The sequence below is a fragment of the Lepisma saccharinum genome, chromosome 9 (genome assembly GCF_977018435.1).
Source record: "Lepisma saccharinum chromosome 9, izLepSacc3.1, whole genome shotgun sequence".
Taxonomy (NCBI): domain Eukaryota; kingdom Metazoa; phylum Arthropoda; class Insecta; order Zygentoma; family Lepismatidae; genus Lepisma; species Lepisma saccharinum.
Window position 1 is genome coordinate 59,162,189 of NC_139237.1, and position 25,880 is coordinate 59,188,068.

The 25,880-nt window shown below is 36.6% G+C and overlaps 1 protein-coding gene across 6 annotated transcripts in view; it reads right to left on the reverse strand.

Moving 5' to 3' along the window:
• The window catches only part of LOC145992069 (uncharacterized), a 343,509-nt gene that overhangs the window by 127,248 nt on the left and 190,381 nt on the right, over positions 1-25,880 (reverse strand). The window contains exon 4 of one of the 6 annotated variants that reach the window (XM_083128240.1): positions 3,290-3,872. The exons of the other annotated variants lie outside the window; for them this stretch is intronic. Within the exon in view, the coding sequence (XP_082984366.1) occupies positions 3,305-3,872 (568 nt within the window). The 3' untranslated portion in view covers positions 3,290-3,304. Of the gene's footprint in view, positions 1-3,289; positions 3,873-25,880 lie in introns of those variants that run through there. 6 annotated transcript variants of the gene reach the window in all.

Below are 25,880 nucleotides of genomic sequence, written 5' to 3' on the forward strand. Positions count from 1 at the left end.
TTTCTACTAATGAAACACATTGCACAGCGTTCATTAGTAGATCAAGGCAGCTATTTCCGTGAACAATGACGTTGTTTTCCAAAAGTCTCAAATATTTGTCTCAGGCAATACACTTTCTTAAAATGGATGCATCTTCTGTGGTGGTAAAATGACATGTTGACATAATGACATAAAATGTTGTGAGTTCTTTCTGTATATTTTTTCTCCAATGGCATAACGCTATCGCATTATAATGAAGAGACTCTCCCCTCCTCTGGTGGAAGCACATTGCACGCTGGTTCAGACTACACGTTAAACTGTAGGTTTAGTCCCAATTAGCCTATCTGAGCATAAAAGTGGGCTTAAAAACAAACTCACAAAAACGTCTTCTGGATACTTCGTGACATAACTTTTTTCTTTACTTCAGCTGCATATACAGATTTTCGGCTGATTCATGTGGCAAAATTTATGTGTGGAACGAAGATTTCTAAATATGATGAGTCACTCGTTAGCAATTGAATAATTCTGTAACTTTTCCCATACATAACTGGTTTATCAAAATTTATTCAGTTCGGTATTGTTGTGATTATTGTGATTCTTTCTTATTAGTAGAACGAATATAAAGTTGACATTTCACATACCATATTGGTATTTGAAGATGACAGGTATATAAAAATTGTAATGAAATAAAGAAAGGGACACTTCTGAAATTTCAATGCGGAGCTAATTAAAACTATACTACACTGCGTAGAATACTTAAACCCGAAGGTTTATGACTGCAGCAACACAAGCCTTCCATCTCTCCCTATCCGGAGCAAGATCAATCAAATTTTTCCCATCCTTACCGATTTCCTTTAGGTCCATCTCAACGTTATCCCTCCATCTTCGTCTTGGCCTTCCTACTGGTCTCTTACCATCAGGTTTCCCAACAAGAATTCTGTAAACTATTCTTTCCTCTGCCCTTCGTGTCGCATGGCCTTCCAATCTAAGTCTTCTTGATTAAATTATTATAATAATAATTAAAATGTTGAAATAATTTATTGTGCTGCTGGAGGAAGTAACGCTAAGATGTTTTTATTTGCTTATTTGGAGATTATTTCAACCATACCCAGGCCGGGATTTATATACGTATGTGGAGGCCTGGAGCTTACAGCACCAAGACCTCGCTCCAATCCCCTCTACACAGTTTCTGTTAACTTCTCGCCAAGTTACATGGTGTGGTTTGTTATTATATATTTTTACCACATCCGAAGTACCTAATATTTTAATTATGTGGTACTTTTCAAAGCAGTCTTTCCCAGTGAAGGGCCGGAGCTGCAGTCCTCAAGTTCACTCTAAAGTCTGATCTAATCTTGATTATACCCTGCATAATTTTATCCTCCTAAGCGTACTAGCAGCTTTTAATCATGGAAGTATTAATTTGATCAGTTTTTTTTGTTTCAATACCTTAATTAATTACTTTCACTTTCTAATGACAACATTAGCTTTTTATGGGTTGATAATATGTGAACATTTCTAGCATAGATAATATTCACAAGCAAAATATACATGTTATGAACACCAGAATACACTTATTTATTGAGGGATTTACATATCCCCAAGCATATGTACTTATTGAATTTGATTGGGTGGGCAATCAGGTGGGCACAGAAATTTTTGGGTGGATGCTTGCCCACCCGTGCCCACTCTTGTCGCCGTCCCTCGGGAGGAGGGGGAAGACTGGTTGTTGAATCTGCGTTGTGAGAATGGAATTTCGAGGCACGCTGAAGGAAACCTTTGTTTTTGAGCACAAGTGTTCCACAAGTTGCAACACAGGTTACCCTGCATTGTCTAAAAATAGAATTTCATGCAGCTGCAAGAATCGGCGCTCATTTTTCACTGCGTTCTAGCTTTTCGTCTGTGAAAGTTGTGCGCAGGTGTGTGTCATTTTGTGCCCAAGTGCGAGGATATTTTTTGAGTGAAGTGACAGACTTCCAAGGACATTTTTGTCATCTACGTGTTTTTCTTGTGGTGTGTGAAGCAGAGTGATACGTTACTCAAAGTGAGCCAGTTTGTTTACAAAGGGTCGTAAGGTTCATGATTCCGACTGTACAATTCACAAGCACCATCAATTAAGTCACGTGTACCCTCCTTTTATCTTTTGAATCTCCATGGTGAGGTCACCTATTGTAGCTTTTAAGTACTCATGTTCTTACTCATATAATATGGATTGCATGGAGACAAATGGTGGAAAATGGGAATTTTTTATGTGTAAGATGAACACACAATTCGTAAATTGTGTTACCAGTCTTCAGTTAATACATCAGAGATGATGATTAAAAAAGAGAGGGAATATAGCTCTCATGAATGTCTGTGTATAATACTATAGGATATTCTACAAACCATGTAAACATTTTAAATCGTCTCATTTTATTTAGACATAGTTTCATTGTATAGGCATTTTTACTATATAGGACATCAAGCCATTACTTGTATTAATAATGAACTTAATGAAATATTGTATGGCTTAAATGTAACCCTATTAAGATAATAAATAAATAAAGAAAAAGTGGTGATAGTCAAACTAGTAGAAGAGCAAAACATATTTGAAACTTAAGAAAGACTTCTAAAGAAAAATTTGCATAGGTAATAAATATTACAGATTTGAATTTTACAAAAAACTTTATTCATTATTTATTATGAACATACATGAAATGCCAATGTATGTTAAAACCGCAATCAATTTATTTGCAATGGAAAAAACAATGAAGCATTTATTTGTCAACAATATAGTCACCTTTATTTTTAACTCGTAAAGTAGACTGTGCAAGGAAAAAGAACTAATGAAAAACACAGCAACATATTTCCACTTTTATTCAACATAAAGTTGAATATTTCTAGTGTAATAAACTTCCTAGGCAAATTTATTCCAGCCACATTAATGACTAAAAAATATTTCAGTAAATATTCAGGAATGGTAGAAAAATATAACAATGTTATATGTAGATGCATTGTTCTACACTAAAGTTTAGTCTGCTATTTTCCTGGTACATAAATACTTGTGTTTCTTTTCATGATGAAAATTAAAAGCTTATTTTAAGATTTATCCATTGAAATTCTATTTCCTGTCTTCTGTATTTTAGTAATACAAAAGTATGTTCAATGTTTAAGTATCGTAAAATGTTTGATTACAAGTTGAAAATTGAAAACACAAAACATTTGAATTAAGAAATAGATGTATATAGAATTGGAAAAACAGGCTATTGAAAATAAATGCACATTTAACGATTGGTATATAGCATAACACTATACTAAATCAGGCTGAATCTTCCCCATGATATTATTATCATGTATTTGGGAGACGTGAATGCCTATTTAAATCATCTTCAGTAGCAAAAGCTCTACAACACAAACTGCACAAGTATGGTTTTACAACATGCATTGCGATATGTCTCTTTAAATCTGAATTTTGACTAAATTGCTTGTCACACACAGAGCAAGTATATGGTTTCAGTCCAGAGTGGATTCTTGAATGTCTTTTCAGATCTGACTTCCAATTAAATGCTTTGTTACATGTTGGACATGAGTATGGTTTCTCTCCAGTATGTATGCGCATGTGGGTTTCTAACTGTGATCTAAAAGCCATCACCTTGTTGCATACATTGCAATGAAAGCCATCTAGTGAGGTAGGTGAGCTACCAGATTCTCCCTGTCCAATTGGTGGTGTCAAATTACTTGCATTATCCTCCATTCGAGATGTAACTAATGTTGAGTCTTCTGAGTTGCAAATCTTGGCTCTTGTTTGTGAGAGAGTGAAGTTGCCGAGACCTTTATTTGAAATCATATAAACTTCTCTGTTTGCTGAATGTCCTTCTGACACAACACTTCCTCTCCCAGTATTTTGGAATAAGTACCTGGAAGCAGAGTTGTTCATTTTAAAAATGCATTTTTTATGCGAGTTCTAAATGGCATGTATATATATAATCATTTACATTAATTCTAAGCTTATCATCACATTAAAATACAGACATAGAAAGACTTGAATTAAAATAATATAGAGAAAAAAATAATTTTACCTGTACAAGCATTACTTGAAAATAAAATGAAGACATGTTTGTATGTGTATGCATACTTTTGTTATTTATCATCAGTTTTCTGAAGCTTCTGAATATTTTTTTATCTTCTTTGAATTGTGTTAAATGCACAATTGAAAGAAGATACAAACATACAAAATCGAAAATTACGTATAAAAGTATCATTCTTCTCTGACAAAATCTGTTGAAAGAGAAAGTCAAGCAGAGAAAATAAAACATGAACTTAATAAGAATCATGATAAAAATTGCATTTACCGAAAGTCACTGTCTATTACAAAATATTTAAAGAACATGAAAAGATGCTTCAAGTACATGGTGAAGCACACTTTGCATATGCTTACATAATTTCCCTTTTTGTCTTTTAATTTTTGGGGACAGGTCTATACCAAGGGCAGATTAGAGGGAGAATAATGACAACCCCATGAGGGCCTCATTATAATTTCTCTAATATTGACAATTTGCATGGTTGGAATGAAATAAACCAAACATTGTAGCAATTTTTGCCCCACATGACAAACACATAGTTATGGGGGAGAAAGGGCCACATACCATGGAAGTTGAAAGGTGGGAAAAAGAAAGCTAGAGGTTACAATGGAAAATGGGAGTGACAATGATAGAGGGTGACAGAAGATTGGGGATGGAGGGCAACGAAAGATGAAATGGAACGAAACATGGAGGATGAATGAAGGTAAGAGGCAGTGAAAGTTGGGGATGGGGGGGGGCAGTGAAAGATGTGATGTAGCGAAAGACAGGAGGTGATGAAAGGTGGAAGGAATGAAAGATAGGTGGTATCAAAAGAGATGGGAACAGTGAAAGGTAGGAAGTGATGAAAGATAGAATTCTTTTGTATTCCTGCAACTTTTCAATTGTATTTGTGTTCTGTGAAGTGTCTCTTGTTTCTGTAGTTGGTTTGTCTGTGACTTTATAATTTTTTCCCTTGCGTCATATACCAACATCCAATAGTTTTTCTTTCCTAGCCGGACCCTGTGGTTGAGTGGTTAGCACATCGTGCTGCGAACCCAAGGGTCCCGGGTTCGAATCCCGCTCGGGCTTGGTTGTTTGTGAATGTCCATTCAGCAATTCCATCATTTCATCACTTATCCCCATCTTCGCAAATTAGCCAAGAGGCACAAAACGCGAAGTATAATAAATTAAATCAATCAATCAATCAACAGTTTTTCTTTGCTTTTCTTTTGCTAGAATACCAGATTAACCTCATGCCTTACAAATTAATTTCCAAAATTTGGAAATCCCATTTCTTTGTACTATATTTTATGCCTATTACTAAGAATACATATTTTAAACTGAAATATAGCTAAGAAGATAAAATATCTGTATTTAAAAAACTTATGTTTTATTATTCCGAGCTAACATGCATGAAAAATGTTCATCAGCAATAAAAAAGGATAGAACAACAAAGGGTGGGGGTGGCCTAATCTTGTATTACCGTAAAGACCTAAATGTCAAGATCATTCCCTCTTGCAACGAAATTGACGACGAAGTCGAAATGATTAGCGTAACTGTGAAGCTCCAGCATCTAACTCTGGGAATAATTGGTGTGTACAAAGCCCCTAATATATTGTATACAAAATTATCACGCTTAGAAACCACGATTTCGGAAGTTTTTCCACTCGTTCACAAATTACTTATTTTAGGTGACGTGAACGCAGATTTCCTTTCTCCCCATAAACCAGAAACAGTATATTTACAATCAATAATTGACTCTTTCGGCATGGTCCAGATCATTAACCGACCAACCAGAATAACGGCAACCACCCAATCACTCCTCGATGTGGTAATAACGGATGACCCGGATCTTGTACGCTCATTTAACGTAACCGCTCCCGTCGGAACGTCCGACCACTGTCTAGTAAATGCGACACTTGCCATCGAAAAACCAAAATTAATTAAACAGTTTATCAAATCTAGAAACTTCTCTACCCTCGACAAAGAGATATTCGATAGGGATGCTGCAACAATTGAATGGATGCAAATTGATAGCTTCGACAACATCGATGATAAAGTTCACTTCGTTACTCAAAACGTAATAAATCTCTTCGACAAGCATGCGCCCCTTGAAACTAAATTAATAAAATCAAAAAACTCTCCGTGGATATCCGAAAATACAAAACTGCTCATGAAACTCCGCGACAATGCCCTAATAAAATATAAGCGCACAAAATCCCAGGCAAACTGGGACTATTACAAAGAGCTGAGAAACTTCACCACCTCGGTCCAACGGCAAGAAAAGAAAGCATATTTTAATCATCACCTCCGATGCAACAATAACAGCAAAGAGTTGTGGAAAAAAATAAAAACGTGGGGTGTATATAGTAAAAATATGAACAACGAGATACCTTCCGACCTGATAAACGTAGATTCAATTAACCGGCATTTTTCTAGCGTATGCAGCAAAGCGAATGTCTCAGAAGATGACGTTAACAAAACTCGAGAGTTCTTTGATGGCAACACTTTTAACGAAAGCGCTCAAACTTTCCACCTGCAAGAAATAAACGAAGCCGAAACAATGAAAGCGATAAATGAAATATCATCCAATGCATCTGGTAATGATGGAATATCTATAAAAATGATTAAACTGTTATTACCGCACATCTTACGTCCTCTGACGCACATCGTAAATTTCTCATTCCGGACTGGACAATACCCGACCAGCTGGAAGACAGCACGTGTTGTTCCGATACCAAAGAAAAAAGTAATAACGTCCCTGAATGACCTTCGACCAATAAGTCTCTTACCTATATTTTCCAAAATCACTGAAAAAATTGTTAACAAGCAAACTCGCAAACACGTTAATGACCTAGATCTGCTTCCGAAATGTCAATCCGGTTTCCGTCCCTCGCACAGCACGGCAACGGCTTTACTTAAAGTAACTGACGATTTATTACGATCAATCGACAAGAGAATGGCAGTAGCGTTAGTATTACTGGATCTCACTAAAGCCTTTGACAGTGTCCATCATGACCTGCTCTTGAGCAAATTAAAATACTACAATTTTTCACCTCCCGCTCTCCGATGGTTTAGATCGTATCTGAACAACAGACAACAGAGAGTATTCATAAACGCTGCCACGCCCCCTCTCTCTCGCACCCTGCCATTGGAAACTGGTGTCCCACAGGGATCCATTCTAGCCCCTCTCCTCTATACCATTTTTTACAGCCGACTTACCTAAAGTAATCAATCACAGTAAAGTTCATTTTTACGCAGATGACACTCAACTACAAATTCCTTTTCCACCGAAATCGCCAGATGCAGCCTTAGCTTTGCTCAATGACGATTTATCCAACATAAATACCTGGTGTAAAAGTAACGGTCTAAAAATAAACCCACAAAAATCAACTTTCTCTCTTATTGGTTCCCGAAATAGTCTCTCTCTGATAAATCCTAACAAGATATGCATCAAACTAGACACATCTATAATCCCTTATTCAACAAATGTGAAAAATCTAGGCGTCATTTTCGATGAACACCTTAACTGGGATATTCATGTACAAGAACAAATTAAAAAAGCTTACGCCGTGCTAAGATCGCTGTACAGCTTTAAAGAATGCCTAAAAACAGAGATTAAAATGAGACTAATCCAATCACTTATCTTTCCTTTACTGGACTACTGCGACGTAATTTTCGGACCAAATCTATCCGTTCGAAACAAAACCAAAATCCAGAAAGTCCAAAATTCATGTTTCCGTTTCGTGTACCATATAAGAAAATACGATCATATCCTCCCAACCCTAAACGCAAACAAAATGTTGAACATGACCAGACGCCGAAAATTACATCTGTGTTGTTTTATTCATAATATTTTACAAACCAAAACACCTAGAAACCTTTTCCAGAAATTAAAATTCAGATGGGAAATACATGATTACAAAACAAGGGGAAAATCGAAACTTGAACTTCCAAAGCACACACTAGTGCTTTTCGAATCATCATTTACGTATTCAGCTGCAAGAGCGTGGAATGAACTTCCTCCTTCCATGACGTCCCTCACTAATCGCAACAACTTCAAAGACAAACTAAAAACTCTATTGTTAAATGAACAATATCTGTGTTCCAGCACTCACGAATAATAGCTCGCATATCTGAACCAACTTCCTAATAACAAGTATTTTCATCTTCATTTTGCTTGTTTACTTTTCCCCTTACATGTTGCCAACCCTTAACAATATTTTGTCCTTTCTCGCATATTAAGAACATTTATATGTTTTTTACACATAACATTAATATTAATTTGTATTATTCTTAACCATATCACACCAAGCACAATTGTGTCAATTAATTTGTGTATCCTTCTGTATTTGTTTTCAATCTTTTTTTTATTATTATTATTTTTAGTGTGTAGACGAGCCTTTGTTCTCAATTTTGTATTTGTTCTTTTTGTGTCTTCTTTATGTTTCTCTCTTTCTTCCTTGTTTGTTATTGTACAAACATTTAGTAGGTAAAATGTATTTAGTATGTATATGTATCCATCGGGGTTAGGTGGTAGAACAGCCACAGGCTGAACCTCGCCCTTTAATAAAGGAAAATTGAAATTGAAAAGGAAAATTGAAATATAATGTAAGAAATTCACTCACTTATAAATATTATGTATTTTGTATACCGGTATATAATGAAAAAAATTATTACCCTGAGTAAACATAATATCTTGCCTTTAAATGTTGTACATATGTTTTTAAAATCTTATATATATCAGTTCTGATTCTGAAATTATTAGATATTAAGCCTCGGCTGGATGTTTCTCTCAACAGCTGAAAACTGCTTCTCGTTCTGTTGACAAAATCTCCTAACATATGCTTCCAATTTCGGTGATACTCTGCAAGGTTTTTCTAGAAGGATACACGAAGGGATGTATTGAATAAAAAATCGAATTGGGATTCTAGTTTAGCGTACAAAAAATTGGAAATGCAGCATTAATTGGATGTGAAAGCAGCTTTAAATGGGGCGTTTGAAGAATTTTAAACCATCTTACGGTTTAGGTTCAACATTGTGCATCTTAGTGTCGTGAATTTAGATAGATAATTCCAAGCGTTTGCACAATATCTTCAACAGAAATTACATAATTTTATTACAAAAAATACAAGTATTTAGTTCCCACGCCTTCTAGAAGTTCGAGGATTTTCCGCTTATGGCGCTGCTGTCGCTTATGGGCAAGCAACCCTCTGAATGTGTATTCTCCCATCTGCGGCACCGGTCATGTGCCGCTCGGAGCGGAGGAGGGGGGAGGGTTAAACACCGCAATTTGCAAACTTATCTTGCTTTGACATCTGGTTTATGTTTTGTCCGCGCAAAGACCTTGGAAACTCAGGGAAGTGCATTCATTCCTTCAGTGGGTGGCTACGTTCAAAATACAAGACAGACAGTCTTGCAAGTCGAGGAAGTGAATCGCCATCACTTAGTTTACACAAATTACGTCGGTTTACAAGTCTGATCCAAAACAAGAAAGCCAGTTACTTCGTTGACTTACTCTGTGATGCTCTCCGATTTTTTTTACATATCTAGGTTATGCATCATAATGGGAATTGAAGAAAATGTAGGATGGAAGAGAGTGGTTCAGAGATTCCCATTTTCGCATTTTGACTTTTTTTTACCTAATACAATTATATTACTTATACTAAATCTTTTGCGGCGCGGTGAGACCCAAGAACTGATTTATTTTAATTTATTGAAGCTCAAAGTAAATAATAGAATAAAAATTTAAATTAACATTCATCATATTATTATTATTATGATCATCATGCGTATTATTATTATTATTATGAAACGTATAAAGCGCAAAATTTAATAGGACGACAATGCTCTGTCTGAGTTTGGTGTGAAATAACAACATTTTAATAAATTTATTTCCAAACCATGAATTTCATCTGAAATTAATGCTCCCCGATTGCATAGTGGTAACGTCATCACCTTGTAATCAAGAGTTCCCAAGGTTAGGGTCCCACTTTAAACTGTAGGTCCAATCCCAATTAGCCTATCTGTGCATAACATAGGACTTAATACAAAAATTAATGTAATATTATGTAAAAATTGACAATTTTGACTGACGTGTCGGCGTTAAATGAACCTAAAAATTAAAATACAAATTACACAAAAATAACAGAAAATTTACGAAGGGGAAAATTAAAGTTACTGGTTTGAAGATGTAGAGTCTGGGGAAAATGAGACAGGAGACACTTTCCTGGAATCCCCTTCAATTTGAACAGTGACTTGACATTGGTAACATTAACTAAGGAAGCATTCATTCATTAACTGACATTCGAGCCTATTGGACTTATGACTTTGCGGTGCATCAGTCAGAAATCTGGTGAAATCTTAATATTTAGTTTCAAGTGGGATCCAAACCACTCCTTCGGGAGCGGCGTTCCTTCAACGGCTATTGAACCCGGGGCCCTCTGATTACAAGTAGGCCCTCCTTGGTAATGGTGCATAATATTTGAATACAATTGAATTGTATTCCTTTTCCAGCAGTTTAGCGAGTAAAATTTTAAAATTTCGCTTACACTCGAAACTAGGGCGACTTTTTTTTTCGCCTCATTTGAGCTGGAATGAGACTTGGGAGAGTCTAGAACTTGTAATACAGAAAACTCAATTTTATTTATAACTCTTTTATCTCTCTCTGTGTGTAAAACCATAGTATCTTTTTCACGATTAGGTCTTGTTCCATTTTCCCTCCTGCGTTCTTTGCTCTCTCTCCCTGGCTCTTCAGATATAGAGCATCCTTCATTTCTTGCCTTTCTCTTTCTCTCTCTCCCTCCACTTGCTCGTTCTCTATTTCGTTTTCTACCTTTTGTTTCTGTTTCTCATTCTCTCTTTCTATAGATTTCTCTGTATGCCTCTCTTTTTGTTTCTCTTCCTTCCTTTATCTCTTTATCGTTCTGTACTGTTTCTTTTCTTTGTTCCTATTCTCACTCCATCGTGAGAAATGTTTATCTTCATTTCTCTCAATCCACCCCTCCCTCTGTTATTATAGTATGTTTTGGTTGGTTTTCCACTTCCTTTTCTTCTCTTTCAGTCTGTTTTGCCTCTTTATTTCCACTGGAGGCACATGGCACAGTGGTTCGGATCCCACTTTAAACTGTAGGTCCACTCCCGATTAGCCTTTCTGTGCATAAAGTTGACATAAAACCACAAATCAATCAATCAATCTTTATTTTCACTTTCATTCTCTATCCTTTGGTTTTTAAGCATCACGCTCCAGCCTGCTTTAGCCTTCCCCCGCCCCTAGAAGTGTCGTCCTCCACTGGTACCTATTTATTTGAGAATGAGTGAACCCCAGAGCCGTTTTATGCAGAGAGAAGGCCGCAAAAATCCGACCTTACAAAACACGCCCAGGAATCTAATCTTAGTCTCCTGCAGGCCAGTGAGACGCCCAGCCGACTTTACAAAGGGAAAACTTCCCTGTTATTGTCCTTCAATACTTTCTTTTTTTCAAATCAACTTTAATCTCTATTTTCTCATTCGAAAAAGAATAGTTTCGGAGAATTAGAGATTAGAAAAAGGAATTCACCTTGGCTTTTCTGTCACTTTTGAGGCGAGGACTATTTAGGGGAGGGAGATCCAGAGGGCACTGGCATGCATACGCAGAGGGGGTGCTGAAGGATCTACAGCCCCCCCGAAATTTTTAGAAAATAAAATATTCAAATGAAGGTAGTAATAAAGTCGAAAAAACTCAAAATGGCCCCCAATAACAATTTTTGTGTTTGAATTACTTTTAAAACGAAGGTTTAAAATTTTGAGCTCATACCAAATGAAAATAAAACACCAACACTGAAATTGATTTACGGCAATGTATTCTATCATTTAACCAAATATTTAATCTCCCTCTGTTCAGTAAAGGTTAGATTCATGGCACGGAACCCGCATTCACATTCAGTTGTAGATATTGGTACAATTTCAATTGAATTCACATAATACTTGAGTGAGGTGAAAATGTGTTTTGGCTGACATGACATGTTTCCTGACATGTTTCCATAAAACACACGTTCTTAATATCTAAATGCCATGTGTGTGCATTTAATAGGACTATATTAAAAAATAAACCTGTCTTCAAAGCGGCCATTCATACTGTGCAACGAAGATTGAAAACGATGCTTTCAAACGTATGGTTTTCCTAGATCGGGGACCACCTCGACTTATTTTTATAAAACACAAGAAAATACTACAGATCTCAACAAGCTCTCGAAGAAGATTAAATGACCAAGCAACTCAACATACGTCAGATACACCGCCCAGTTTTAGTGTTCGATACAAGAATACTTGTGAATCACCAGAAGTCTGAAAAAATACCGAATACATGGCATTTAAAAGAGACAGTCAGGGGTGCCAATTTTTTAAAAAAAAACACTGGGTGGGCTCAAAAATTTGAATTCACAAATCACATAAATTATTGGGTGGACTCGGGTCCCACAGACCCGTATAAATTGGTGTCACTGTACACAGTCACCATAAATTGCATAACGAGATTTTTTTGTATGTAGCTATGGTGTGGTAAACTTAAATGAATCCAAATGGAAAACCATAAGTACGATATAGTTTACAAGTGGGTTCAAAATAATGATCCCAGGTTGAGATGTGTCACTCATAACTAGAAATTTGATGTTTCAAAACAAGACAGGGGGCAGAGGCGTGGCGTGCATGTAGCCGCTGTTACCGCAGGTAACACCAAAATATAAAGAATTGAAGAACCTGTCTTAAAATATTATTACGTACATAAACTGCTAATATTGTCGTAAAGTAAACATTGCAGACTGACATTTTTTCTGACACCGGCAAAAGCGAAGAGGAGGACTGATCCGGTACCCTCCTCAGGCAACATGAGGAAAGGGCCCTGAGCTCACCCAAGGAAGACTTTCCGTCGCGGCAAAGACTGTTACGGCGGGAGGAGGAGGCGGGTTATTGCCATGACTGTTTAGCCGCCGCAGTTGCCGGTGATCCTTACCGGATACAGATCAGTGTTGCCATATTCAATTGACAGAAAAGAGCTAAGTCGCCTAATCGGGTCTATCTTACTCTGAAGGTGTCCAGTCACACTGGGGAACGATGGCGCAGTGGTAGCGTTGCAGCCTTATAATCAAGGGATTCCGGGTTCGATACCCGGTGGAGGCACAAGTGGTTCGGATCCAAATTTTAAACTGTCCCGATTAGCATTACTGTGCATGAAGTGGACTTAAATTGCCAAATCAAAATTTTAAAAAATCAAATCACACTGGGGGAAAAGCAAACTACCAAGTGATATTTTGTATTTACTCTAAATATCAGCAATTACGAAAGTCCTCTTTGTCCTTCTTCGACATCATGGGCGAGAAGGAGAGGAGAGGGATGGGTATGATCAAGGGGTCCGCTGTCCTTCTAAAAATGTCAACCTAAAATTCTATATTTCATACATATAATATTATTTCGGTTACAGAAATTTCTGATAATTGTTGAAAGGTCCAATTGAGATTGACATACGTTGTCGCAGGAATTAAATAATTTCGGATTGAAGCAATGTTCTTGAGATGGTAGAACTGTTTTTTGGTGAAAACATTACTTACAAGCATAATTTCCCGATTGTTATCTTAGCACGTTCTGAAGTGTCAGGTGTCCCAGGTTCGAATCCTCAGCAAGAAATGGTTATTCAATGTTCGTTGTTATTATTTTACTTACATAATTATAAAAATTAATAATTACATACACAAATAAATAATAATTTTATTTCAATAATTCACCATGCATCCTCATCGTCACGATTATCCTATAAAGCGAAAGCCTTAAAGGTAGCAAAGGACGTAAAATATACGAAATAGTAGTGGTGTCAGAAATGAGATTTCAGTGGATTTAGCGAAACATGGGAGTGGGAGTAGTTAGGAAACAGATGAAGACTACATCACTCTACATACGTCTTATTTGAAACGAAAAGTTTCGCGATTTGGGCAAATCTGGTTTCAAATGAACTAAGATGGCACCAGTAGTAGAACTGCACTTCTTGCAGGTTCCGAAGGAAATATTGGGGAAGCGCCGATGCTAAAAGGGGAAGGGGCAAGAAGGGTGCTTCACGTGTTACAAAAGTAAACAACGGTTTGTGGGAGGGACTGTGCAGTGGGAGTTTTGTGACTGGTGTATTTCGTCTTTATGTTGTTTTCGGGCATTGTCAATTAATTAATGGAGCTTGCTTCGAGTTCCGAGGTGGCGGGTTCATCCTATCTGAACAGTGTGTGTAATCGTGCGATAGAAGATATTTTGAAGCAATCTTCCGGTTTGTTCTTTTGCAGAAAAAATCGAAATTGTGGTGAAAGGGAGGCCAAAGCCTATTTTGAACGATTTAAAAACCAAATCGTCTGCTGGATATGACCGACATTTCAATGTTTCGTGGTATAACGACTATCCATGGTTATGTGGATGCGCAGTTGTCGAAACTCTTTTTTTGGCCATGTACTCAATTTTCGGGTGAAAAAAAAAAACGTGTGGAATTCAGGTGTGGATAACATGGACCATGACCATGACGCACCCAAAAATTCAAATTCAAATGAAAGACTTCACTTTATGACAGCATCATAGAACTTTTTTGATTTGATTTGATTGATTTTGCTTTCCTTGTGCCACTTTTGGCTAATTTGCGAAGATGGGGATGAGTGATGATATGATGAAATTGATGAATTGCAGACGTACCAGATTAATATTATATGAACTACTTGGAAGACATTGGGGGGGGGGGGCATGAGGTGGGGAGGCGCCCAAGTCTCCCTTAAATGTCCTACTGATAACCGGTAACACTTTTAAAAATCCCACGCCACGCCACTGACGGGGAAAAATCCTTCCTATTGTCCCTTCAAATGTCACCCTGCATTAAAATTATTAGAAATTCGCTACTTTCAAATGACAAAACTGATTTTCCGTTTTATATATATATATATATATATATAATATTGAGGACGAATTTTGTACCTTACAGATGAAAAATGTTCCTGCGCCACTGTTTATGCACGATCCAAGTTCACAAGTTCAGCCCCCCAAAACAAAATATATAGGAAAATATAATTATAATCTCTAATTCATCGTACACAAGTACTGAAATTAAATAATAAAAATATACGTTTTTAGTACTTGTTGTATAATCGAAGGTTATTTATTTCTGCCGAACTTATTGGAAGGCAACGAATATATTGGGAACATACGGTTGTTAAGGCCAGTGTCAAAGAAGATTTATGGAACTAACCAAGAAATTTACTTTTCGTCTACTGGATCCAACCTTCTTTTTTGTTATTCAATAAATATTCGATCCTTGATCTATTTGACATTTATTTCCCCATTTCATTTTTTTGCGATATTAACTACACCTAAATAAAGAATACGTTTTGTTATATCCCTGTTTCTACACCGTCTTTTTGCCTATTCAAGTAATAATAATAATAATACATTAATTTACATATTTAATTAATGTCATTAATCTAATGTGAATACTTTAATTTAATCATTTATATTATTACTAATATTATTTCTGAGACTTGGTTCGGACACCCCCCCCCCCCCCCCCCGAAATATATTTCTTGATACGTACCTGCTTTTGACTAATCTTGATTGATTGATTTGTTGTTTTAAGTCCACTTTATGCACAGGAAGGCTAATCGAGACTGGACCTACAGTTTAAAGTGGGATCCGAACCACTGTGCCATGTGCCTACAACGGGTATCGAACAGACTAATATTGAGTAATAGAGATCCCGAGTTCGGGGGTTATGTACAGAATGGTATTTTAACGGGAAGGGGAAGTGCTCCATCTACTTGCTAACATTTGGTTATTGTGGGGAGACTATATATGTACAATTTATAATATATCGATGCTTCAAGAGTCGTTGCAGGAAATTTTGCAAATACCTCACTCTTTACGTGCATCTATCCATTTTGGACACTTATCAATATCACCAACTATTAGAGCACAGCTAATCATAATTGTGAACTGATAGCAAAACGTTTGTTTGTTAAACTTGTTTTAAGACCAATTATATTCACAGAAAGGCAAATCGGGACTGGACGTATAGTTTAAAGTGGGATCCGAGCCACTCAGTGGCGTAGCGCAGATATTTGGGCCCACCTGCAAGTAAAATATTGAGGGGCCCCATTAGTGCCAAAAAAAAATATGATGCCAGAGTGGGACGGAAGTACAATAGTTAGCTGCCCTCCCCCCTTCGTTGTACAAGAAATTAACTTTTACCTCAAATATTATGCCTTCCCATTTTTTTGTTATCGACTTATATCACTGTAGTACTTTCTTGAAACTAAATCAGGATGGGCTGAATCTCTGAAAAATAACTGGAAGAAGAATCTGGAAATATTTTCTCTACTTCAACGCAGCGACACAGCCAGGAATCACTTTTGGAGGAGGGGGAAGCTTCCAGCTGCCAAATATTTTGTTCGTGATGCTTTGTATTTTTGCTTGAAATATTTTTTATGAAGTTACATATATTACACAGATATTAAAAAATACTGTTTTGGTGGAATTGTAAAAAAATAGTAAACACTCCTCTTTCGGACTTTGAGGTGAATGTGCCTTCAGCCCCTGGTTCCTCCAGGCCAAGATTCAACGTAAGAGTCGCTCATATTAGCCTTCTAATACTGAGTGAGTAGCCCTAATATACTCAAGCAACAAACTTATCCTTCAGTAATGGGGGTTGAACCGGACATCTAGATTGTCGGTAGTAACCTATCACAAGGTAAATTTCCATCTGCTACGAAGAAATAACTGCGGACTCTAGTCTTTGAGTGATAGATAATAAAGCTGCGAAGGAACTGAAAATTTATCACTCAATGAAATGCAGCTTCGAAGGACTGAGCCCATCCCAAAATAAAATAAGGTTGCCACAGGTTAGTAGACCTCAACATCATTATTCATAATTTTAACGCTGCCATTCTTTTTTCGATAGACCAGTGATCATACTTTCTTAAAGACTTTTTCATGAAACAAGAACCTTTTTATTAATAGACCATCAGTGCTCGAATTTGCATAATCATTCTCCTTCATCTACTTCATTATCTTCAAGTTGCTCCACACAAGGATCCTTCCTTCTATCCCCAACGCGAACAAGGAAATTTGCAGCTAGGAATTTTCCTTTCGAACACTGCAGATAACAAAATCGTAACACATTAGAAAATAAGAACTAGTTCGACAGAAATGTCCACAAAATGCCAAATTGTAAGAAATATGAACTTACAAAATTACACAAAATAATGGTCACATTCAACTCATAAGTTGTATACCCTGCGTGGCAGAGGATGGAATAATGGTCTTTACAGCAAAGGGATAATTTACTATGGGTCCCACCTTTAACTGAGGTTTTCAGCCCCTTTGAAGTAAAACAAGTGTAGACAATGTGGGAAATTCATTTCAGCTCTTATTTCAATATGAAAAGAATTGGGCCCCTCCTTGAAAATATTTGGTGGGAAGTTACATTTTAAATATCACGTGTAAAACTAAAAGGTTACGAATTAACAATTTTGATGTTTGTTGTAAAATAAGGATCGACTGGTTGAGCAACTGAATATTTCTACTGGATTCCTAACTGTAGACAATTGACACGCTACACTACGTTTACGACAAACTGCGTAGATACAAAGGTATGAGATGAGGGATATTTTTCTATCGATTGACATCTGCGAGCAAGTAAGTTAATTCTGCATTTCGGGGGGGGGGGGGCCATATGACAAGTTACCGGGGCCCCTCTGGCTGAGATAATACGTCACTGCTTGTTATCGCAGACGTCGTATATGATGTTACTGGGAACCAGATTTCTGTTTCGTAAATCTATTTTTTTTTATAAGCGACACTATCTTTGGAATTTCTGCGATTATATAAAAAAATCAAGAGCACATTGTGGGGCCCCTACACCTCGCCCCTTCGTATTTTACTACATAATCTATGTTAGTTGGCCATTTTACTGTAACTTAATGAATGTACCGACGGAAACAAAAAGAAACATGCAGCTTCACAGTGCATAGGCTGGTGATCTCAAAGGACGATGTGTAAGCTTTTTTTCAACTAAGGAAAGGAAAACAGTTATTCTTCAGGGTTCCGGAACATCTGTCAATGGCCAGTGGGTACGACCATTCCCCCCCTCCCTGCAAGATCGTAAAAGCAGCGAGGTAACGATGGTAAGAATATGGGAGGGTTTGTGGCTGGGAAGAAGGAGAATTTCTTGAAAGCGACGTCAGCGCCTCCCTCGTGTTCCCTTGGTACTGTTGTTAGAACGGAACTAACGACACCCTAGAAATTTGGTTTTCTTTCAACATCCAGCCGAGGCTTAAATAGGCACAGTGTGGTGAACTCTGAAGCATGGAGCTACACCAGGGTTGCTACGATTTTTTGATTATGAAATTCCCTGACATATCCAGGTTTTCCAGTCAAAAATGAAATTTTTCCAGACATGTTTATCATCATGATTTTTGCCTTTGAACCTTGTTTTTTCAATTAAATATATAATCCGTTTACTATTATGAATATTCACTTTTACATTTTATTTTTAGCAAATTTCATTCAACACATGAAAATTCAAAGAATAAAATGTAAAATCGCTGTTTGTGTGATAAATTACACAATGCAATGGTCATTAAGAAGTGGTATATTTGAGTTTGGTACAGTTATGTCAGTCAAAATTGCATATTGTAGCATCACACAGCACGAGCGCAAAGAAACGGGTAGGAATTCTACTTGTATTGTCTGCGTTGGACAGCAGGAAGGGTCATATGAGCCCTAGAACCAATCAAGTGCTTCGTACACCGGCATACAAGAGAGCCTTTCGTGCGTACTGGAGAGATCCAAGCATTCTTCCTGGCAGGCCGAGCCCTGTACGCCAAACCTTCTTGGCGTCCAATCAGCAAAGGCATGGGGAAAATGCTAGAATGGCAACTGTTAGTGGAGCGTTGTAGGCGAATCGCGAAAAATAGCTATATTAAAGCCATAAATGTCAAACATATATACAATTAGTGAAGTTTTACTTTACATTTACAGCATTTATGCATTTTATAAAAATAATTAAATTGGGGAACCCTGGGCATATGGGCGAACTATAAACCTATGCCACAGATTACCACTGAGTTGAGGTTGGTATATCTGATTTCACAGGTGAGTGGCATGCTTCCAATTGCTAAGCAGGCAAAGTGCGGGAGGCACAATAACCAAATGAGGGTACTGTAGTAGCCTAAACAAAATTCGCCTGCATTTTTCTCTCCTTGTTCTACCATGTAAACAATTATCTTCATGCCTTGTCAACTAAACCCATTATTTTCCAAAAGCCTGAAGCTTTTAACATAAAACTAACAGCAAGACATGCAGACCAGCTCCTAGGAATCTCCAAAAGCAGCAACAGCTACCCATCGTCCGTTTTTATTTTCCCTGTACTGTTATAAATACGGTGTTTCTATGCGCTCTGATCTCCAATCTGCAATTTTCGCCTTACTGGAATAGATGTTGAGAACCAAATTCCACCGCTCATTTCACGAACTTGAAAAACAACATAGGCAGTCAGTAGCATATCCAAGTGGATTAATAAAATATTTCAAGGTGTGTATAAAACAAGGTTGGCGAGAGGAAATACAATAATGATACAATTGAACTACACACTTGTCCTTCGTCATAAAATAAAATTTTAGTTAACATGTTTGCTTAATGAATTGTATTTTTGAAACAGAGAAAATACAATGTGAATACAATTCTTTTTGCAGCTCTGGCAGTACAAATTGTACCTTGACAACAGAAAAGTGAGATAGGAAGCCATTCATATTTTCCATTCTTTTTACAAATATATATTTTTTTAAAAAATAGAATTTCTTGAAAGACACATGATATTTGTATTCTGTTATAATTTTAATAACTTATAAACCCATATCCATATAAAGAAAAATACAGCAGGAATGAAACAGTAACAGTTGTATTGGAGGAATGAAACGTATATTATCATTTAATTTTATTTATAATTTGGTAAGTTCGCTAGTCTTTCCAGGCTGCTTCTTAGTAAGAGATCATGTTGAAGTGACAATTAAAACTCTACACAGGTCACTTGAGAATAAACCAAACAATAGCAACATTTGGCACTGAGTCGACATGGTATGCTGCACAAGTAGCATTCGACAGATCACAATTGAAATTTCAGTGTGAACTTTTTCTAAAACTGGCCAATGAGCACTCCATATATACAAACACCTATCTAGGGAGTAGATGGTCACCTGGTGAGTCAAGCTTCCAATACACTCAGCACTATCTATTCCCTTCAATAGAAGCAAGTATACTACGTAAAAGTTGTTATGTCATATATTATCGGGTGGGTGGGTGCATTCCATCTTCTACTACCCCTCTCTGAAGTGAAGTGTCTGCCACTGGATTCAGATCCCATTATTAAGAGAATATTTTCATTAAATGCATTTCAAAATAAAGGTTTCTATACATAGGTTAAGAATGTCTCAAACATACACAGTTCAATAAAAAGTATAATATATATATACTGTATATTCATTTGGTGCTACAAACACTGCACTAAATATTTATATTTGAGAACATTTTAGTCATCTTGTTGGCTGAGCAAATTGAGAGTTCTGAGGATGGACTCCTTGTGGAAGGTTTTGGTTTGGAGACTCATCTAGTGTATAAGTTTTCACTGTGTTCTCATGTAACAGTGTGTTGGCTCTTCATTATCCAAGGGAAATTTCACACTGAAGTGACAAGTAACATCATATATGACACTTGGGAATTAAAAAATCAACAGCAATGTTTCACACCATAGAGGCACGACAGGCTACACATTCAATTGGGAAATCCTCAAGTGACACATGTCATATGTGGCTTCAGTGTGAAATGTCCCTAATATGACACAATTAGGAAATAAAATAAATTTGGACCAATAGTAAACACGAATACATATAACAAAAATGGTTACAAGTTCAAGGCAAGTTTCTGATTCCAATATCAAATTACCCACAACTCTTATCTATGCTATATGTGTGGAAGAACTGTGCATTTCCAAATCCTTTTCCGTTGCAAAGCTTCTACAACACAGTTTACACATATACGGTTTCTGAGAATGCATCACTAAGTGCCTCCTTAGATGCATCTGTTGACTGAAAGGCTTGTCGCATATTGGGCATGTGAATGGCTTTACTCCAATGTGAATCCTTTCGTGAATATTAAGATTCCCTTTCTGTGTAAATGCTTTGTTGCATACTGAACACACATATGGTGCTTCCCCACTATGAACACGCATGTGAATTTCAAGTCGGGATCTAAACTTGAACATTTGATTGCACTCGCTGCAAAGAAAAGCACCTGAAGCAGTTGGAAAATCTTCACCCACTTCCCTTCTTTTATATTTCACATTCATTTTAATATTCTTCATCCCAGTGTCAAGTACTGACGATTCTCCGGAGTACTGTGGGACGTCAATCTTCCTTGATATTTTCTCTGAGACTAAAGAAGTCCCTCCAAATTGTGAAGGATCACGTTTAATCACAGCTCTTGCAAGTACTTTGCCTCTTCCTGCATAATTTTCTGACAAGGGCCTGGAAACAAATTTATGTATTCATTAAAAGGTTACTTAATAATATCGTACACAGAAATTAAATATTCTTCGCAAAACCATACATATTAACAAGCATAACATTTCAGTTATAATGGACCACTATCTGAGTTGTGCCAGCAGAATCAAATTGAATTATCAACATGTGCAACTTTTCTAAGGCCTGCTTAACGTGTCTCAAAGAGTAAGCAGCAGTGTTGTAGCATTGTAAGAGGGGCAAAAAGGAAGGAGTGAGCAGGCAAGGAGACTTCATCAGTCACTTTTGTGCAATTTGATCACCTGAAAGACAAAATATTGAAAACATGAAATGAAAGGGACAGCACCAGTGAGGGCTGGTTGACACTGAGGTTGAGGGCTGTGGATGTTCCCCCAGGCAAAAGGCACCAAAGTTCTACACTGGTGCCATGCGGTCTAAGGCATCATGTTTTGCACTACGGCTATGGGATGCATGCAGGTTCGGGTGTATTGGGGGAATCGTAAACACTTTTCTCCTGAGATTTGGGCCTGCGTATGGACCAGTGGCCACCCACCATCGTTAGGAAATTGGAGGGCTACGAATGAGTAGAATAACCCACCCAGTCATGGAAACCAACACGACTACCTACGACTGCGGGTTCATGGTGCTGACCACTGGTTGGATGATCCGCCACCTGAATTGATGGGAGTGAGGCCTTGAGTCATTAGGTACGCCCTGGCCCTTACAGGCTGTTACACTACAGATGATGAAAGTAAGGACATAGATGATGTTGAACATGTGGTAGTGTGAACCTGGAGGGTGCGGCAAGTGATGGAAATGGGTGTAGGTTTTGGAACTTGGATGGTTGAATTTGTGAGCAGGAGAGTATTCTTGGTTGTCTTAGGGTCTGTAAAGACTTTGAAGTTGAGAGGTTCCAGGTTTGACCCTCCTAAGGATTGACATCTCTATGTCTTTCTTGTTAAATATTCTTAACATAAAAATAGAGGTGTACATCAAATGTACACACCACTTTCTCCTTGTGTAGATTTTCAGCAAAATGTTACACTGATGATTATGCATTATATTAGTGTGCGACATTAATAGTCAGAAAAAATATTGACTGATCATATTTTTAAAATATAAACGTCACTGTTATGACATAGTAAAGCCAATTTTGGGTACTATCTTGTCCTTTAACAATGCTTTTATAAAAGTCATTGCAAGAGGAAAATATAAATCAACATTCAAATGTCCATGAGGAAAATCTGTACAGACATGTAAGGTTCTTCACTTGTCCTTCTAAATGCAGTTTCAGTAAAAAATAGAATAAAATAGGAAAAAATATGAATATAATCTCTGCTCTGTTCCTGCTTTAAGTTTGACTGAAAATCATAAGGTATTACTATGTGCTATTACCATCAAACAATTCATTATATAAACTAAAAGTTTATATAATATTTAACCATTTGAAAGCTGTTCAAAAACTTGCTTCTATACATTACAGTAGTAAAAACATTGAAACACAAAATATCCATACATAAATATATTCATGGAAAATATATAAACTTATTATTTTAGTGTCTTCCTGGGATGTATATTCTTCTTAGTAATTCATCAAAATCTTGATTATTTTAACATTTTTCCAAGAATTATTTTAATTCTTTCACTTCTAATTTCCAATTTCAAACTGGATACATAAAAACATACTTCCATAATATTAAGTAAAAAATTTTATTGGCAAAATTTGTGTAACAATACAAGCAATACATACAGCCACATGAAACGAACTAAAAATTGTCAAACTACTACTGCCTCATGGAGAAGTTCTCCACATTTTGATGCAAATCAGCATTTTAAATTAGAGACAAAACTGAATTTCAGTTTCTCCCTAATCTGTGTTACCTTACTTCCTACACATTGCAATGTGTACATATGTAGTAACGACAAGTACGATGGCAGTTCAGCCTCATGTAACTGTGGATGTTCTCTCTTTGTGGTATGTTTCACTCGTTTATTGGAAGGTAGTATACACATTGCAAATACACAACCACAATATCCAAATTAGTTTCTTTTGTGTGTGTGCGTTTTGTATTGTCTTTTTTTTTTTTTACAAAAGGTAATAGGTATTCATTGTTGCATATAAACAAGTATTTTCTTGAAGAAATTAATATTTTTAGTGTATCTGTATGAAACAAGACATTTTCATTACAATTTTCTTTCTAATAGTTTGTTCATATAAATACCAGCCTCACTGACAACTCGAAAGTGAGAAATAATACTTTCATTGTTACAAGCACGGAAATTAGCAAAGTTGTGATCTTCGAATTGGAAATGACTAAACAGAAAAAAAAAAGAAAAAAAAAACACCTTACAAAAATTGGCATCAGCCAAATTTGAGCTACTGATAATTTTATACATAATAATGTACATGTTATACAATACTTATATCTCTTACGTTATTAAAGATATGTTGTCTCTTGCCTTAGTGGAACATAACTTTGCACATACACCACAATCAGCTAATTTTGAAATAAAACAATATTCAATTCAGCACTGTTCACAATCAAACTGTTAATATCAAATATGTGGGATAAGTGAATGTTTTTCTAGACCACCTTCACTAGCAAAAGCCCTAGAACAAATTTTGCACATGTAAGGTTTCTGAACATGCATTCTTAAATGACGTTTTAAGTGTTGATGCTGACTGAATGACTTGTCACACACTGAACATATATATGGTTTCACACCAGTGTGAATTCTTAAATGAACATAAAGATGCGCTCTCTGTGCAAATGCTTTCTTACAAGTTGGACATACATATGGTTTCACACCAGTGTGAATTCTTAAATGGACATAAAGATGCGCTCTCCGTGTAAATGCTTTCTTACAAGTTGGACATGTAAACGGTTTCTCCCCAGTGTGAACCCTTATGTGTACTACAAGGTCACGTCTGCTCCTAAACAGCTTGTTGCATTCATTGCAGCTAAAACCAAACTGACAGGGAAAAGGTCTTGCAGATTTTCCTACTTTTGTTGTAGATTCTGAATTAACTGTAGAATACCCAACACCAGTGTCAACTGCTACTGTTTGGTCTTGGGATTGAATTAGTGACTGTGTTCTGTCATAGTCCCTGATATCCACAGATTCTTGTACACCAACATTTATTTTCCTGGTATTCTTCTGAGTGTACCTGTAAACAGAGGTTACCATGTAAATACATTTGCTATCTTCATATTTCATAAATTACTATGGATCCGTTGCAATATACATATCTTAATACATAACATTAATGGCAATAAAGGTTCTTTTACTTGCACCTTCAGTCTCGCCTTTAGCAAATATCATAGGTTTTTATACAACCAGATAAAGTTAGTACAAGCACTCACCATCTTTCCATTGTCATTTGAAGTTGGTAGATACAATTTAGTATGAAATTAAGTTGAAATTATTCACAATTTATGAGTTTCAGGTGAAAACAACTCCAATTTTGCTTTTCTACAGGCATAATTACTTAACCTTTTGTTGCACAAAGGAAGATGGCAAATAAAATGCCAAACAAAGCATACAATTTCATCGTTATCTAACTGTATAGTATTGTACTATTTTACTAGTACAGTGTTTTACACAGTTTTACAATGCTGAAACATGAAACATCACTACTACAATACTAACATGTACATTTACTGCCCCACCAAGAATGAATGGTGTTGGTGTAACATAGTATTATGTAAAACATCTTGAGAACACAAGTAAGCATTGGAATGGAAAGAGGGACCGGTTCATTACAATGTTATACCCTACTTTAAGATAACCCCATAAGGTTACTGAGGAAATATATTTCCTCAAGAGGCTAAAAAAAATGACAAACCATCCAGACCCTCTATCCTCCATCACATTTTTGATATCACCCATATGTACTTGCCTTCTGGGAAGAAAGGTTCCAGTACTCTTCTAATTGGTTTTTTATGTTATGTTGATTTGTTACAGTGATCATCACAACAATTGGTCAAAATATTGAGGCGCGTTCAGCAATGATCGAGCATGTCAGTTTACAATACAGTTTACAGACTTACAATATTGGATCCTTCACCAGAAGCTGCAGAAAAAATTCTCACCACTTATCTGCTTCATAAGATGGCAACGATATATTTCATGTTTCACCTGCTAGAGCATTCAATGTTCACGTGAATTTGTTTAATACGTATGTCATCTCGAATATTTGCAGTTATAACATGAGGAATGAACAACAACACTATTTAACAATGCATATTCACTTATTGTGACTTAATTTCCCTAATTTCTGTTCACAGTCGTAAGGAAA